Below are 17373 nucleotides of genomic sequence, written 5' to 3'. Positions count from 1 at the left end.
AGACCGGAGCGCAGGGCTGGGGGGAAGGGCCGGCCGCCCGGAGCTTTTCCGGCCGTCCCCGCTCTCAGCCATGCCGGCGGACGCTCGGAAGATAAATGGTGTGTCCTGCCCCGCCAGCTTCCTTTGCTCTCTCAGTAGGAAGTGACCACGCGGAGGGGAGGGGAGGGGAGGGGAGAGTAACCGGACGGGAGAGGGGCTGAAGGGCTGCCCCCTCCCTGAGGTGCGGATGCGGGGCTTGGAAAGGTGTTCTCTAACTGCGGTCTTTTCGTCCGCAGAGAACATGGCGGCCCAGAGGGAATGGAACCCGATGGTGTCATCGAGGTAAGAAATGGGTGTGGATTTTGAAGCCGTGGACAGGTGAGGTTGGTCATCCTATTTATTCCGTTTTAAATGTTTGTTTTTTATAGAGCAACTGGAATGAGATTGTTGATAACTTTGACGATATGAATTTAAAGGAGTCTCTTCTCCGGGGCATCTATGCTTATGGTTTTGAGAAGCCTTCAGCTATTCAGCAGAGAGCTATTATTCCTTGTATTAAAGGTAAAAGAATTCGTTGGCACTTGATCACAGCGAAGCATTGTTTTACATAGGCCTGCACTATAAAAGGGCAAATAGTCTGGGGGACTAGTACCTACCTACTTGTATTCCTTAAAGTGAAATGATGGCAATCATCTTTCGGGACTGACCTGAAATGAAGAGAATACTCATTGCTGATCACTTGATTATTTGGGCATATTTCATGTTCCAAATGGAATACATAGTGTAAACTAGAAGTGACGGTTTGATGTGGGATCGGTAAATATGTATCCTACTTTTTTTAGGGTATGATGTGATTGCGCAAGCTCAGTCAGGTACTGGCAAGACAGCCACATTTGCTATTTCCATCCTGCAACAGTTGGAGATTGAGTTCAAGGAGACCCAAGCACTAGTATTGGCCCCCACCAGAGAACTGGCACAACAGGTATTGATAGTGTAGTTAAAAAAAAAACAAACTGCTTGCGTGTTGCATAGGTTTCAGGTTTCACAACTGAAGAGTTCAAAACAGTATAAATTGGTCTTATCAGAAACCTTTTAACTGTCCATGCATGCAGGGAGTTTTTGTTAAAAGTTAAATAGGAACTGGGTGTGCAAGTATGGTTTGCAGGGTTATATAACAGATGGAGAAACTAAAGTTTTCTGTTCAGGGTGGACTAGATCTGGTCTCAATTTTAAGTTTGAATGCAGTTGTGCAACATGAAAACTGCAGTGACATGTTACTAGTTTGTGATGCATCTTTTTGCATGATATGTTTTCAAGACTCACTGCTAATATAGGCTTTGAAGTACACATTGTTAATAAAACTGTAGGCTTTATTCAGGTCAATGTCACTGCCCTTTGGGGAAAATTAATGTAGCAATGATTTGTTGTAGCTGTAATTGCAGAGCGTGGCCCACTATTTATGGCTCCCTACACAATGAAGAATAAAGGACGTGTTTTTAGTTCTTCATCTAGCAGGTACCTGGGACAATAGGATCCCAAGTTTGACAAGGAACAAGACATTTCAAGGGAATTATACCTCCAAGCAGTTAGATCAGTCTTCATTTTGAGCTTGGAAGTAGTTAAGTGCTATGCATGCATAAAAGCTGTGTGTAGGCCACATATTTGCCATTATGCTTTGGAAGTTTAGTCACAATCTGTAATTCTGTTGGATAATTAAGGCTTTTGCCTTTTAGATCCAAAAGGTCATTTTGGCACTTGGAGACTATATGGGAGCAACTTGTCATGCCTGCATTGGTGGAACCAATGTTCGCAATGAAATGCAAAAACTGCAGGCCGAAGCACCACATATTGTTGTTGGTACACCAGGGAGAGTGTTTGATATGCTAAACAGAAGATACCTTTGTAAGTATTGCTGTCAATTGAGCATAAATTTTTTTACTATAATTTTAAAATTGAGGGATGATAGTATGATTTTCTTTTTAACAGCTCCAAAATGGATCAAAATGTTTGTTTTGGATGAAGCAGATGAAATGTTGAGCCGGGGATTTAAGGATCAAATCTATGAAATTTTCCAAAAATTAAATACAAGTATTCAGGTGAGCTTTATTTCATCCCCTACAATAGCTGGAGGTCAGGTTTTTAATGCAGGAACTGTTACAATACAACTGAAGTGTTTTATTGTCGTTCCCCCTGCTTAAAGCAATTGATGCATAACTATCTCTGTCTAGCACAATTCCATAGCTAGGCAGAGACGCTTGGCCTCAAACATGGTTTTTTGAGTATTGTAAAAGTTCAGCTAACTACTTGTGTGATAACATCATGTCTTTTTGGTTGTTTTTTTTAAGGTTGTGTTGCTTTCTGCCACTATGCCAACTGATGTGTTGGAGGTGACCAAAAAATTTATGAGAGATCCAATTCGAATTCTGGTGAAAAAGGAAGAATTGACCCTTGAAGGAATCAAACAGTTTTATATTAATGTTGAAAGAGAGGTAACTTGTCTAATTACTAAACATAAAGAATGTAGCCAGATTTTTGACCTTCTTGTATAAGCACTGTGCTAAAATTGCAGAAACTAGGATCACATCTTGGTTTTTGTAATAATGCTAGCAGAGTACACACAAGAAGAAAAGTAACTGCACTAGATGATAAAGACTGGGGTGGACCTCTTTCTTAATGTCCAGTGTCCTTTGTCTTAAAATTTGGTGCAACATGTCTTCTGATCAGCCTAACAGCGAATTTTTAATTGTAAGTTGAAAACAAAATTTTAATGACTTAACTTTTTCTTTGAAATATTGTAGGAATGGAAGTTGGACACACTTTGTGACTTATATGAGACACTGACGATTACACAGGCCGTTATTTTTCTCAATACAAGGCGCAAAGTGGACTGGCTCACTGAGAAAATGCATGCCAGGGACTTCACAGTTTCTGCTCTGGTAAGAGGTGTTCTCTAATAGTGGTAATTACAATGTCTTCTCTTATTAAAGCAGGATTCAGACTACAATATAGCTGTTAAGTGCTGTGTTGTCGTTCCCCCTGCTCAAAATAAAGTTGTTTCTTAACTATACTTGTCTGATAGACTCCTGTAGCAGCCAGGGACGCTTGGTCTCATACATAATTGTTAAAATAAATATTGACTGACTGGTGATTCTTGAATGAAGGTTTGTTAATTTGCAGCATGGTGACATGGACCAGAAGGAAAGAGATGTTATCATGAGGGAATTCCGATCAGGGTCAAGCCGTGTTCTGATCACTACTGACTTGTTGGTAAGTAAATCTTAGCTGCTCGTTTTGATCTACCAAAAGTTTTATTTTGGGTGAAGGTTTTTTAATAACCTTTACCAACTTAGGCTCTTTGGGAGAATAAAGACCACACTCCACAGTGGACTATATCACTAAACATATAGCCCATTACTATTTTGTGGCCTACATTACTTAAGTCTCTAGTTTATCAATTAGAATTTTAATACCATACCATTGTATTTCAGGCTCGTGGGATTGATGTGCAACAAGTGTCATTGGTTATAAACTATGATCTACCTACCAATCGTGAAAACTATATTCACAGGTGAGTAGATGGCACCTTGTTACTGTATTGGTAAAATGAGCTCATGTATTTTCTACTGATTTATCTGAAAGGTAACTTCAAGTCAGGGAACTGATTCAGTAGACAGTGTCAAATTGGTAAGATGAAATTAAAAATTGTACTTGGGAACATTGGTCATGCAGTGGGAAAACAATTGCAAACATTGCCCAAATTGTGGACTTTCATACCTATGGATTAGATTGTTTTAGTTTAGATCTGTTGGTCTTAGATTATTTTTGAGCTTTATTTTTTGTGATGCTCTTGTGTGTCCATGTGCTTTCTTGGTGATTATAGTTGGGATTTTCTTGGTGTTGTCTGGTAGCAATTTGAGCGGTCCCTGGTTTAGTTATAGTGGCTTTATCCCTAAATAAATTGAATTGTACTTTGTTATATGATGTAAAAAAAGACTTTTTAAAAACAGGAGTCGATAGCAGCAGTTGATGACGAGATGGCACTCAGAAACGGCGTTGACGTAATTTAGGACGTGGAATCATAAGCGAAACAGCACACTGTTTGAATAAAGAGCGAGTCGGTATTTATATTTGTTTTTCTTTTGTCAATGATTATTTTATATTTTAAGTTGCTCCAGCCAAGGCATTTTTGTATATTAGCCTATTAGGTGGTTTTATATTGTCTGGTTTCTATCAGGAAGGTAGAAAGTTGCTTTGGAGGTAAACACGTTTGAGTAATTTGAGTTATAACGTGTGAAACTGAGCAAAAAGCAGTGATGAGTTTGGGTTACCATACCAAATACTTGTTTTCCCACTGGAAAAAGTTGTAAGCTTAGACAATAGTTAACCGTGCAGCATTTGTGTTTACAGTTTACAGTTCCAGAAGTGCGCCGATATGGATTATATAACTGTTCTTTTTTGCTTCATCCCGGTGTGTTTATATCTGTCCCAGGCTGACTTCTGCTCTTGGCTGGCCCACTTTGGTATGGGCTTTTTTAATTTCACTACCCCAAACACAATACTGTCATCTGCTTTAAAAATAACAATGCTCAAGGCATCTGATAAAATCTCATTTTGCAGCCAGACAAGCTTTGAATCCTTTTGGCACTAACTGCAAAGGAAGATTTTTTTCCCTCTAGATATTGATTAGCAGATAGTGCTCCAATTAGAAGCACGAACTATAACCTTGATAAGTAAACAGCAGCTGATGGTTAACAAGTGGATCATCATGTTCAGTAACTCATGCATTGTTAGAAGTAACATTCTAATTGCTGTTTTCTTTTCTTATACAGAATTGGCAGAGGGGGTCGATTTGGGAGGAAAGGTGTGGCTATAAACTTTGTTACTGAAGAAGACAAGAGGATTCTTCGTGACATTGAGACTTTCTACAATACTACAGTGGAGGAAATGCCAATGAATGTGGCTGACCTTATTTAATTCCCGGGATGAGATAGTTTTGAATGCAGTGCTCGCTGTTGCTGACTAGGCGATCACAACGTGCATTGTGCTTCTTTCTTTGGGAATATTTGAATCTTGTCTCAATGCTCATAACGGATCAGAAATACAGATTTTGATAGCAAAGCGACTTTAGTCGTGAGCTCTTGTGAGGAGAGTCATTGGCTTTATCCTCTAGAGTTAGACTGTTGGGGTTGGGTACAAAAGATGGGGTCTGTAAAATCTTTTTTTCTTAGAAATTTATTTCCTAGTTATGTAGAAATGGTTGTATTAGATGTTCTCTATCATTTAATAATATACTTGTGGACTAAAAGATATAAGTGCTGTATAAAATCAGCCAATTATGTTAAACTAGCTTATCTGCCTTTATTGTGTTTGTCATTAGCCTGAATAGAAGGCCTTTAAAATTGATTTTTTTTTTTTTTTAGGAAGCATTTGAATGCATTTTGTTTGGTATTGTATTTATTCAATAAAGTATTTAATTAGTGCTAAGTGTGAACTGGACCCTGTTGCTAAGCCCCAGCAAGCAATCATATCCTAGGTAGGGTTAACCCCCCAGTAAAATTGCCATATTGCACATGTCTTAATGAAGTTTGAATGTTAAATAAATTGTATATTCACTTTAAAGGTGCTTTCATTATTTTATTGTAAAACAGTATGAATTGAATATGGTTTTAACAATTCTGGGTTAACTGTTGCATCACAGTGGCACAGAGGCTAATCAATTGCAGATGTTCATCAGCACCATCTGCTAAACACTTGTCAACATCCTATAAGAAAAAAAAAAAGGTTAGATAATTGTCCCTTTTAGGTAGAAGTATGTTGCTGAAATGTGCAAAGGTGCCTACTTACAGCAAGTTTTTCTGTAATAATGGACTTTTGTTTATCAGAAAGAGCATCATTTTCTACAACTACATCATGAAGTTGATTTACAAGCTGAGTTGCTGCATGACCTTCATCTATTAAGTCCTGTAACAAAATTACATGGTGTCAACATTTAATTTTCTCTTCCCCAAAGTTAGTAAAATAACTTAAACTTTTACCTTTACCACAGCTTCTAGCTTGTCAAAAGAGCCACTCTGACATGCAGCAAATATTCCATCAACTGTCTCAACTGGTATTACCTAAAAAGATAATTTTTGGGGGAAGGCAGTTTGGACATAACTCTGCAAGCCTGTGCCCACTCCCTTCTGTTCATGCTTGGTTGCTTCACTGTGTAAAAGGACATTTCCTAACAAATGACATAAAGCTGACAGCTGCTATCCTGATAAGTCAATCCAGAGTTGAAAAGGCAAGGAACTGGAAAAGGGTCTTCTCCAAGCCTTATACTCAATTCTGAGCTGACAGGTGATCCAGAAAAAGGTACTGGACCTGAAATTTAAATATGCTCTCCAGGTGGCTATGCCAATACATTAGTCCAGTCACTACAATGCAATAGGGTGATACATTACTTTTAAAATCCTTGAAAATATTCTCAAGTTTGGGCTTTCTGGCTTTAACAGTGGCTGATATCCTAGTGGCTGTCATTCCTCAAAGCAGTGGTTAAAGTCATTTTAAGGGAAAGTGCCTTTTCTCCAAGGAAAGATGCCTCTAAAGAGATTGGTTTAAATAATCCCTAGTACCCAGAAAAAAGGGACTAATGCTGTTTGTCTTCAAAAGACCGGTGTGGCCCTCTATTTTCTTTAACAAAAGATTTCTCTTAAAGTTGAAAATGCATGTGCCTTTATTATATGACCCTTTGTCAGAATAGACTACATTTATAAGAAAAGACATCAGAGGGGGGACGGATGTTGGAGGTATGGGACATCTGTACTAGTTTAAACAATAAAGATCCCTGCAGCATTCTGATACTCCCAGGTTATTCACTTAGTACTGTTCCTAGCGCAGTACTTGGCACATGCTATAGACTAAATGTAACCCCCTCCCCAATTTATGTTGAAAAAAAAAATCCCTAAAATATTTGGAGGTAGGCCTTTGGGAGGTGATGGGGTCATGAGGGTGAAGCCCTCATGAATGGGATTAGTGTCATAAAAGGGCCCAGGGAGCTCCCTTCTGCCATATGAAGACGCAAGCCATCTATGAATTAGGAGTCCAAGAACTAGAAAGTGGGTCCTCACCACACGGAATCTGGGCACCTTGACCTTGGATTTCCCAGACTCCAGAGCTATTAAATGAATTTCTGTAGTTTGTAAGCCACTCAGTCTGGTATTTTGTTACAGCACCCTGAGTGGACTAAGCACATAACAAAGCATTCTATATATACTTGTTAGGTGAAAATTTTCTAAAAGCTGCCTAAAAGAATTTCAGAATAACTCATGTTCTTACCCCAGCAATGTCTGTGATCACTTTATCTGTGACCTCCTTCCCACCTGTTAATCTAGTAGCACTTTGAAGAAATGTAATGGCTTTTCTTAAGTCTCCTTCTGATACTTGAACAAGACAAGACAGTCCCTGAAAAGAAAAAAAAAGGTGTTTTTGTGTGTTTTTTACCTATGATGACCAGTTAAAGTTTTTTGATCTTAATAAAGTGAAAAGCACTATATTTTAGCCAAGAGTTACTGGGGAGAAATGAAATTTATTTCAATTTTTGAGGGAATATTATTAGTCCTATAGTGGCAGAATTCATGGAGACAGCCTCAGTCCAATGGAAGGATAGAGATCTCTTGCCTTTGAAAGTTGCAGAGATGTTCAACACTTCTCATCATACCTTTTTGATTACATAAAGAAAATTCAAATTATGGTTGAATTCTGTTATAATGAATAAAAGACCTATATATTCTATCACTGTACCAAAAATAAGTTTTTGAAGTGGAGTTATTAGCTAGGAGATTAAAATCTTGTCATTATAGAGATTTGTTGCTGCAGAATTTGCATTATATGTATGAAATCTGCCCCAGTTTTGGGTCTCTAAAATACTAATAATAAATTGCTAATAGTAACAGAAAGACTAAATCTGTAATTCCTAGACATTCCAATTGTTCATTTAGCTTAATTTTGCCTGAAGAATTGGCATCAGAAATTGAAGCAACACACATGACTCCTTTCAGGGCCTCTTCATATGCATTCATCAACATAATTAGTAAGTACAAGAAATAATAATTAGTACTTACCTCATTGCTTATTTTGACATGTTCTTTATCAGCAATGTCTAGTAATCGCTGCTGTTGAATTTTATCTGACAGAGGTTTGAAGCGGAATTTAGAACATCTGGAGGTCAGAGGTTCAATTATTCTGTAAAATATTGGACAAAACAAGTCAGTGTCTAAAAGAAGGATTTCCCCCAAAGAACTCATTTTTATCAAGATTTGATGAAGGAGATATTAATGTAGCCTTGAAACATTGATTTTTTTCTCTCCTTAACTGAGGGTTAGCAAAATAAGGCTGCCTAGCATCTATCTTTAAGGCAATATACATACCGACTGACATAATTACAGATGAGACAGAATCGGGTGGTTTTAGATTCTTTCTCCATGGTACGTCTTAACGCTGCCTGAGCAGCTGAGGTCATAGAATCTGCTTCATCCAGAATCACAATCTTAAAAGGAGGACATGGCTTCCCACTGATTCAGAGAAACACATAGGAGTAATAATTAACCTATCATCATTACAATCTAATTTTATAACATACTCATCCTCCCAAAGAAAAGTCTCATGCCCAAGAGGAATTACTCCTCTTCTCTCCCAATTCTCTCAGCCACAGGCAATCATGATCTCTACTTTGTGTCTCCAAAATTGCCTATTCTGGACATCTCTATATATAAAAGCCTAAGTGACTGTCTGACCAGTAATGATCACCAGGGGGCAGACGCTCAACATATGAGCTGCCAAGCTGCGGTGACTTGGCAGCAGCAGTTCTTGAATGATGCACCTGGAAACAGAGAGGAGGGAGACCGATTCCCGGATGCCTCACCGGAGAACCGTGCTCTCGCAATCCAGGAGCCCTCAGGGGATGTCAGAGAGCCAGTTTCAGCCCGATCCCCACAGGCCAGGCCAAGGGACCCCACCGGTACTCGAATCCGTGCACAGGGCCTCTAGTTTCATATGAATGGAATCATAGGATGTCAACCTAACATGTTGTCTTTTATGATTGACTTCTTTCACTTAGCATATTTTCAAGGTTCATCCCTATTGCAGTGCTATTACTTCATTCCTTTTAAATAATATAGCAAATGGATATACTGCATTTTATTTGTCCATTCATTTGTTGATGGGTGTTTGGGTCATTTTCATGTTTTGACCATTATGAATAATGCTGTTATGAACATTTGTGTACATGTTTTGAATAGACATGTTTTCATTTCTTGTGGGTACATACATAGGAGTAGAATTACTGGGTCATGTGGTAAAACTATGTTTAACTTTTAGCCAAACTTTTCAAAGTGGCTGAATCTTTTTACTTTACAACCAGCAATGTATAAGGGTTCCAATTTCTCCACATCCTTGCCAATACTTATTATGTTCTGTATTTTTTATTATAGCCATCCTAGTGAGTGTAAAGTGGCATCTCATCATGGTTTTGAATGGCATTTCTCTAATGGATAATGATGTGGATGATGTTTTCATGTGTTATCAGTCATTTGTGTATCTTCTTTGAAGTACTGTTGAGTCACATACCTTGCCCATTTTAAAATTAGGTTGTCTTTTTATTATTGAGTTGTAAGAGTTCTTCATATATTCTTGATATAAGTGCCTTATCAGATATGATTTATATGCATTGTCAATTCAAGGTGGATATCAAAAATTAGTCATTCACTTCCTATAAATTCTTAATGTGTGCTCTGATATAAATTTAAATATATGCCAGGAACCAAAAATTTAATCTTGAAACTTTGCCACCTGAGGAGTATAAGTAGTTGGCTAAACATCCCTGTTTAATTTAGGGCAGTCCTATTTAATTATTAATAACTAGAGGCCCAATGCACGAAATTCATGCAAGAGTAGGCCTTCCTTCCTCCAACTGCCGGCACCGGCTTCCCTCCAGCTGCCAGCAGGCACCCGGGACCTGGGCTTCCCTCCAGCTTCTGGCAGGTACCCAGGACCCAGGCTTCCCTTGCAGCCCTGGCTTCATCCAGAAGGACCGAAGGACGTCTGGAAGGACCTCTGGTCTAATTAGCATATTACACTTTTATTATTATAGATACCCCCTTTTTCATTCTAAAAGCATCCCAGTTTGGACAAGAACTTATATGGTCACCCTACTATGAAATATACACTGAAGCTTAAGATAGTTGACTTTTTAAAAATAACACAATAGCAAAAGCAGGATTTTTGTTATGTGTGCACCACCCAACTATCACATTTGAATTAATAAATACTCCTTAGACAAAATATCAGTGGAAAACCCTTGACAGCTAAACAAAATTAATTATAATGGAAAGTTTATTTCTGGCTTTAAATAATGTAGATAAAAATATGATCCAATATGAAAAAAGTTGTAAATTTGGCAGAAATATTTATTTTAAACAATACAATGACATGGTATGGAGAAGAGAAACTTACTCTGAACGACTTCCTGATACAGTTAATTGAGCAAAATTCTTCACTTTCTCTCTAACTACTTGTATTCCACGTTCATCAGATGCATTTAACTCAAGAACTCTTAATCGAAAAAGTTCATGCCTATGTAAAAATGAAGCAAATATGAAATGTCATAGAGCATGTAAGTAACTGAGGTTTAACCACATTTTAACATTTGCACATCTTGCAGTAGTTTAAAATCCACCTACTAAACAATATGGATAGAAGGTACACAATTGTTTCTGTATTATCTCTTTTGCAGAGACATGCAGTTAACATTTTGGCTTTGTTCCATGCTTTTTTAAAAATATAGGTAAACAATATCACATAATATATAAAATTTTAAATCAATTTTCCACTTTGTATTGTATCATAATCATCTTGCCATCTTGCAACCAATCAAAATACTATTTTTATAGCTGTGAAGCTCCCGAAATGCCATTTTAATAGCTATATGACATTTCATCCTACAATTGTACCACCATTTACTTATTTAGCATCCTTCTATTGTTAGACGTTTAGTTTTAAGTATGTTGCAATTTTAAATAATGCTGCAATACAGTACATTTTGAATTATTTCCATAGGGTAGCTTGCTATAAATAAAATTACTAGATTAAAACATGAATGGTTATTTTAAAGTGAGTTTATTTATTTATTATATTTGTATTGCTATCAGAGAGGAAGGGGGAGATAGAAACATCATTAATGAGTGAGAACCATGGATGGGCTGCCTCCTGCACGCCCCCTACTGGGGACCAAGCCCCCAACCTGGGCATGTGCCCTTCACTGGAATCGAACCCAGGACCCTTCAGTCTGCAGGCTGACACTATCCAATGAGCCAAACCGGCTAGGGCTTAAAGTGAGTTTTTAAGAAAATTATTAAAAGTAGTTCACTGTAGGGAAATCTGAGAAATCAAAAGATAATTAAAACAACTGGCACACCCAAAGCACTATTTTGAAAGGTTCCTTCTAGTAATTTTTCTACTTACTTATATATACTTTTAAGAAAAAACTAGATTTAAATTTGTTTTATTTTTCCTAAATATTTTCCAAAAAGATATCTTTGCTATATTGGAGCATGTTGCATGGGTATCAGACCCGGGCTAATATCTTTCTAGGTAGAGGGCTCCTAAACAATGGTTGGCTAAGCCAAGACAGAATCTAAGAAGAGGACTCTAGGAAGGTGGCTCACAGAGATTTTCTGCTATACCTAGAATCATACTGTATCGGCGACCATACACTCTGCTTACACTCAGGATGCCTGAGGGTAAGAATCTGGTCCAGCCACTCCAGAGGCAGGGCCTAGGAAAGCCAGTGCAAGAAGGAACTCAAGAGGTGGTGTGGTCAGTAGCATCAGACACAACAGATTTGATCATACGAAACATGTTAACGTAATAATTAAGAGTGTGATGAAATTATCGATGTGGTATTTTAAGATGGTGGCATAGGTTAACGCCGGAGTTTGCTGCCTCGAACAACCACTTCAAAAATACAACTAAAAGACGGAACGGACATCATCCAGAACCACAGGAAGGCTGGCTGAGTGGAAGCTCTACAACTAGGAGGAAAGAGGAAAGCATACCGAGACTCAGAGGAGGCGCAGTGCAGAGGTGAAATACTAAGGTGCGGAGTGCATGCGGAGAGGGCTGGCGGCTGAGGGCGCGGTTGTCTGTTTCAATCAGGAGGGAGTCTCAGACTCTGAGCTCCATATCCTGGCGAGTCTCTAGGGACCCAGACTCAAATGGGAGAAGCGGGACTGTCTGGCTTCAGTCGGAACTCAAAGGTATTCATAAGGAACACACTCAGGGGGCAGACTCAGTGAGCACCAAAGCCCCACTGAAGCAAGTCTTGCCCCAGAAGGGTGTCTTCAGCACAGAAGTTCTCCCACTGCAGACACAGCTGATTCTCACTGCCAATTGGCCTGGAGGTCAATTCCTCCCAGTGACACCTAAAACAATCAAGGCATAACTACAACAAGACTGTGCACAAAGCCCACAAGGGGGTGCACCAAGAGTGTCCACCTCAGGTAACTGGGGAGGCTGAGCCACTGGGCCCTGTAGGACACCTAGCACACAAAACCACTCTACCAACACAGGGAAGCAGACAAAATGCGAAGACAAAGAAACAGGTCACAAATGACAGAAATGGAGGACAGCAAACGACTGGATATAGAGTTCAAAACCACGGTTCTAAGATTTTTCAAGAATTTTATGGAAACCGCCGATAAATGTATTGAGATCCTTAAGAAATCTAGTGAGACCCTCGATGTTGTGATAAAGGACCAACTAGAAATTAAGCATACACTGACTGAAATAAAGAATATTATACAGACTCCCAACAGCAGACCAGAGGATCGCAAGAATCAAGTCAAAGATTTGAAATACGAAGAAGCAAAAAACACCCAACCGGAAAAGCAAAATGAAAAAAGAATCCAAAAATACGAAGATAGTGTAAGGAGCCTCTGGGACAACTTCAAGCGTACCAACATCAGAATTATAGGGGTACCAGAAGAAGAGAGAGGGCAAGATATTGAAAACCTATTTGAAGAAATAATGACAGAAAACTTCCCCTACCTGGTGAAAGAAATAGACTTCCAAGTCCAGGAAGTGCAGAGAACCCCAAACAAAAGGAATCCAAAGAGGACCACACCAAGACACATCATAATTAAAATGCCAAGAGCAAAAGACAAAGAGAGAATCTTAAAAGCAGCAAGAGAAAAAAAGTCAGTTACCTATAAGGGAGTACCCATACGACTGTCAGCTGATTTCTCAACAGAAACTTTGCAGGCCAGAAGGGAGTGGCAAGAAATATTCAAAGTGATGAATAGCAAGAACCTACAACCAAGATTACTTTATCCAGCAAAGCTATCATTCAGAATTGAAGGTCAGATAAAGAGCTTCACAGATAAGAAAAAGCTAAAGGAGTTCATCACCACCAAACCAGTATTATATGAAATGCTGAAAGGTATCCTTTAAGAAGAGGAAGAAGAAGAAAAAGGTGAAGATACAAATTATGAACATCAAATATGCATCTATCAACAAGTGAATCTAAGAATCAAGTGAATAAATAATCTGATGTACAGAATGAACTGGTGATTATAACAGAATCAGGAACATAGAAAGGGAATGGACTGACTATTCTTGTGGGGGAAAGGGGTGGGGGGGATACGGGACGAAACTGGACAAAAATCGTGCACCTATGGATGAGGACAGTGGGTGGGAAGTGAGGGCGGAGGGTGGGGTGGGAACTGGGAGGAGGAGAGTTATGGGGGGAAAAAGAGGAACAAATGTAATAATCTGAACAATAAAGATTAAAAAAAAAATTATCGATGTGACAAGACAGGCTGGGTTTTCTGGGCCCAAAATCATAATAAATAGTGATAAGCCCTTGCCAGTTTGGCTCAGTGGATGGAGCGTTGGACTGCAGACTGAAGGGTTCTGGGTTCGATTCTGATCAGGGGCACATGCCCAGGTTGCGGGCTCGATCCCCAGTGGGGGGCGTGCAGGAGACAGCCGATAGATGATTCTCTCTCATCATTGATGTTTCTCTCCCTCTCCCTTCCTCTCTGAAATTAAAAAATATATTTATATATATGTATATATATAAAATCATGCCCTGGCTGGGTATCTCAGTTGGTTAGAGGACCATCCCATTCATTAAAAGGCTGTGGGTTCAATACCTAGGTTGAAAGTTTGATACCTCGTCAGAGAGCATACGGGAGGCAAGTGGTCTATGTTTCTGTCATCTCTCTCTCTCTCTCTCCCCCCGCTTCCTCTTTCTAAAAATCAATGAAATCATATTCTCAGATAAGGATTAAAATACCTATCTATCTATCTATCTATCTATCTATCTATCTATCTATCTATCTATCTATCTATCTATCTCATGGGGCTCCCTGTGTGTAATATATTCAAACACTGAATAAGGTTCAGAATGAAGGTCACAAAAGATGTAGGCAAGCAAATTTACTGGAGCAGTGGAACTGGAAATCAACCCACTGGATTAATAAAAAATTCAGAAATGAAAACAAACCCAGCAATTTCACAGAAAAACCAAATGCAAATTTTTAGAGAAAGAAAAGCAGTACCAGAGATTTTCAGTGTCAAGTCTAAAAAAAAAAAAGATATTTCAACTTACCCAAAGAGTTCCCTCGCTGCTGCCAAAATAGTGGATGTTTTTCCAGTTCCAGGTGGCCCATAAAACAGGAGATTGGGGAGCTGTAGAAATTAAATTATTTTTAAATTGTACTCTGGCACAAATAAAGGAAGACTGAAAATGTCTGGAACACTGCAGTAATTTCCCCAATAGAGAGGGTACATATACTATATAATAAAGAGCTAATATGCTAATTAGACTGGACAGCCGAAGGACCGTCCGGACAACATTCCAGACGAAGCTGGGGCTGCGAGGGCCAGCTGTGGCTGCGAGGGCCGAGCCCCTTGCATGAATTTTGTGTATTGGGTCTATAGTATCTTAATAAACAGGTTTCTTAATATAACTGGTATCATAGTATTCAGTTCTAAATCCTGCTTTTCCATATAATACTACTAGTGACCCAGTGCATGGATTCGTGCACGTTGAAAGGAAATTAATTAGAAGGTGGCTGGCAGGGCGGGACTGGGAGAGACAGGCCAACACGCCCTGGAGCCAACCTCCCACGGTCCCTCCCCAGTGTCTGTGGGGTGAGCGAAGTCCCTCCGGCAGGTGGGGTCCCTCAGCCTGGCATGCGGGGATCGGGCCGAAACCAACTCTCTGACATCCCGAGGGGCCCCGGAGTGCGAGAGGGCACTCTGTAAAGTTGCTGTTGTACAGTGTGTGGAATGCAAATGCAAGTGGCAAGTGTGCAGTAAACCAGATTCAGGGCCAACAGTGTCCCAGCAACAACATAACCTATGGCCTAAGGTGGAATCGCTTGCCCCTGGAGGAATTGGGCTCCCTCCTCTCTGGTTTTGGGGTGTGTCACCTGAGAACTGCCCCCCTGGTGGTCAGTGCGCATCATAGCGACCAGTTGGAAGGTAGGAGGCACACTTAGCATATTAGTCTTTTATATATATATATAGAAGATAGATGACTTCTTCCCCAATATGTTTTTCTAATACCTTAAATTGAATCATATTTATGATTGTTCTATTCCTAATTTACTTAGGTGGAATTTTCAAAGCTGAAATTAGAAACCTTTTATTTCAGAACCCCAGGCTTTTGCCAGGTCCCTGTCCCACCCCTTTGCTCAGCATTGGGCAAGATTTTATACTTGATAAAGATGTCAGTTATTTCAAAGTGGAAATAGAATGAAGGAGTAATTGGATTTGGCCAATACTGAGGAAAAAGGAGTGAAAAAACATATTAGGGCTTTGAATGAACTGAGATTGCAAAAACAGAAACATTAAAAGAACTAAGCATCTATTAAATGCCAGGCAGTACTCCACATCATGATCATGTACTCTGTAGGATGCCTGTATATATCAGGGAGAATTCACTAGAGAAAGAAGGATAAGGTTAAATAACTGGTTATCTTCTTTTATACCTTAAGTATAGCTAGCTTGGCTCCTTATAAAGCAGGCAATTGATCTGTGGTACAGATTAATAAATGTAAAAATTTCTAATGAGCTCTCTTACAAAACTGTACATTCTTCAGTATGTCCTTTCATGTAGGGAAATAATTGCACATAGGAAACTGGGCAGTAGTTTATTTGCTTCTACTCTTGCCTAACCCCCAACCTCCACCCTTTCCCATCCATTCTTCACCCAAATCAATGTTACTCTGCTTGTTACTTAAAACTATTCACTGGCTTCATACTCGCATGTAGGAAAACAGAAGCAGACAAACAAATCGACTGGTTTACCATAATCTTTAAGGACATCCATGATCTGCTCACCACTTCTCCTACCTCACCCAAGGATATTTTTTCCATTGATTTTTAGAGAGAGTGGAAGGGACGAAGGTGGGAGGGGGGTGAGGGGAAACAGAGAGAGAGAAACATTGATGTGAGAGAGACATTAATCACTTGCCTCCCACACGCTGCCCCCGAACGGGGGCCAGAATCAAACCTGTAACCCAAGTACCTGCCCTTGACCAAGAACCAAATCCATGACCCTTCGGTGTGCTGGCTGCTGCTCTAACCTCTGAGCAACACCTGGCTATGGCAAGAAAAATATTTTGAATAGTTTTATAAATATAACTTCTTTCAAAATATGCACTGTTGTACTGTAATTCCAGGAAGAAAACAATGGCAGCAAAAACGAAAAGAATCTCTACTTCAACGCAGCCAGGTTACAAGGAAGGAAGCCAATCTTGGAAATAAAGCAAAAACCAAATACCACTTTCATCTGTAACTTTTTCTCTTCCTTCACTGAGTTCTTTTTTTTTTTTAATTAAATCTTTATTGTTCAGATTATTACAGTTGTTCCTCTTTTTTCCCACCATAGCTCCCCTCTACCTGGTTCCCCTCCCACCCTCCACCCTTGCCCTCCCACCACTGTCCTCATTCATATGTGTACGATTATTGTCCAGTCTCTTCCCGCATCCCCCACACCCCTTTCCCCCCCACAAGAATAGTCAGTCCACTCCCTTTCTATGCCCCTGATTCTATTATAATCACCAGTTTATTCTGATCATCAGATTATTTATTCACTTGATTTTTAAATTCACTTGTTGATGGATGTGTATTTGTTGTTCATAATTTGTATCTTTACCTTTTTCTTCTTCTTCCTCTTCTTAAAAGATACCTTTCAGCATTTCATATAATACTGGTTTAGTGGTGATGAACCCCTTTAGCTGTTCCTTATCTGTGAAGCTCTTTATCTGACCTTTAATTCAGAATGATAGCTTTGCTGGATAAAGTAATCTTAGTTGTAGGTTCTTGGCATTCATCACTTTGAATATT

The 17373-nt window shown here is 39.3% G+C and overlaps 2 protein-coding genes across 5 annotated transcripts in view; one reads left to right on the top strand and one right to left on the bottom strand.

Annotated features, from left to right (window-relative positions):
* EIF4A2 (eukaryotic translation initiation factor 4A2) overlaps window positions 1-5598 on the top strand; it is a 6230-nt gene extending 632 nt beyond the window's left edge. The window contains exons 2-12 of one of the 3 annotated variants that reach the window (XR_314188.2): window positions 276-321; window positions 408-540; window positions 822-961; window positions 1713-1881; window positions 1966-2075; window positions 2325-2468; window positions 2778-2915; window positions 3157-3246; window positions 3468-3547; window positions 3987-4093; window positions 4809-4871. Coding sequence is in view for 1 of the 3 variants with exons in the window: in XM_005876279.2 (XP_005876341.1) it covers window positions 276-321; window positions 408-540; window positions 822-961; window positions 1713-1881; window positions 1966-2075; window positions 2325-2468; window positions 2778-2915; window positions 3157-3246; window positions 3468-3547; window positions 4809-4953 (1195 nt within the window). In the remaining 2 variants the exon portion in view is untranslated. Of the gene's footprint in view, window positions 1-275; window positions 322-407; window positions 541-821; window positions 962-1712; window positions 1882-1965; window positions 2076-2324; window positions 2469-2777; window positions 2916-3156; window positions 3247-3467; window positions 3548-3986; window positions 4098-4808 lie in introns of all 3 variants that reach the window. The other 2 variants (XR_314189.2, XM_005876279.2) reach the window with 2 other exon arrangements.
* Window positions 5593-17373, bottom strand: part of RFC4 (replication factor C (activator 1) 4, 37kDa) — a 16373-nt gene continuing 4592 nt past the window's right edge. Inside the window, exons 3-10 of one of the 2 annotated variants that reach the window (XM_005876281.2) lie at window positions 14627-14706; window positions 10471-10590; window positions 8388-8531; window positions 8082-8202; window positions 7297-7422; window positions 6015-6095; window positions 5824-5940; window positions 5593-5741 (exon numbers count right to left, since the gene is read on the bottom strand). In XM_005876281.2, the coding sequence (XP_005876343.1) occupies window positions 5646-5741; window positions 5824-5940; window positions 6015-6095; window positions 7297-7422; window positions 8082-8202; window positions 8388-8531; window positions 10471-10590; window positions 14627-14706 (885 nt within the window). In that variant the 3' untranslated portion in view covers window positions 5593-5645. The remainder of the gene's footprint in view (window positions 5742-5823; window positions 5941-6014; window positions 6096-7296; window positions 7423-8081; window positions 8203-8387; window positions 8532-10470; window positions 10591-14626; window positions 14707-17373) is intronic. The other variant, XM_014547753.1, reaches the window with a different exon arrangement.

This window comes from Myotis brandtii, unplaced genomic scaffold, assembly GCF_000412655.1.
Source record: "Myotis brandtii unplaced genomic scaffold, ASM41265v1 scaffold483, whole genome shotgun sequence".
NCBI lineage: Eukaryota > Metazoa > Chordata > Mammalia > Chiroptera > Vespertilionidae > Myotis > Myotis brandtii.
Note: the sequence above shows the minus strand (reverse complement) of the source record. Positions and strands in the feature narration are given on the sequence as shown.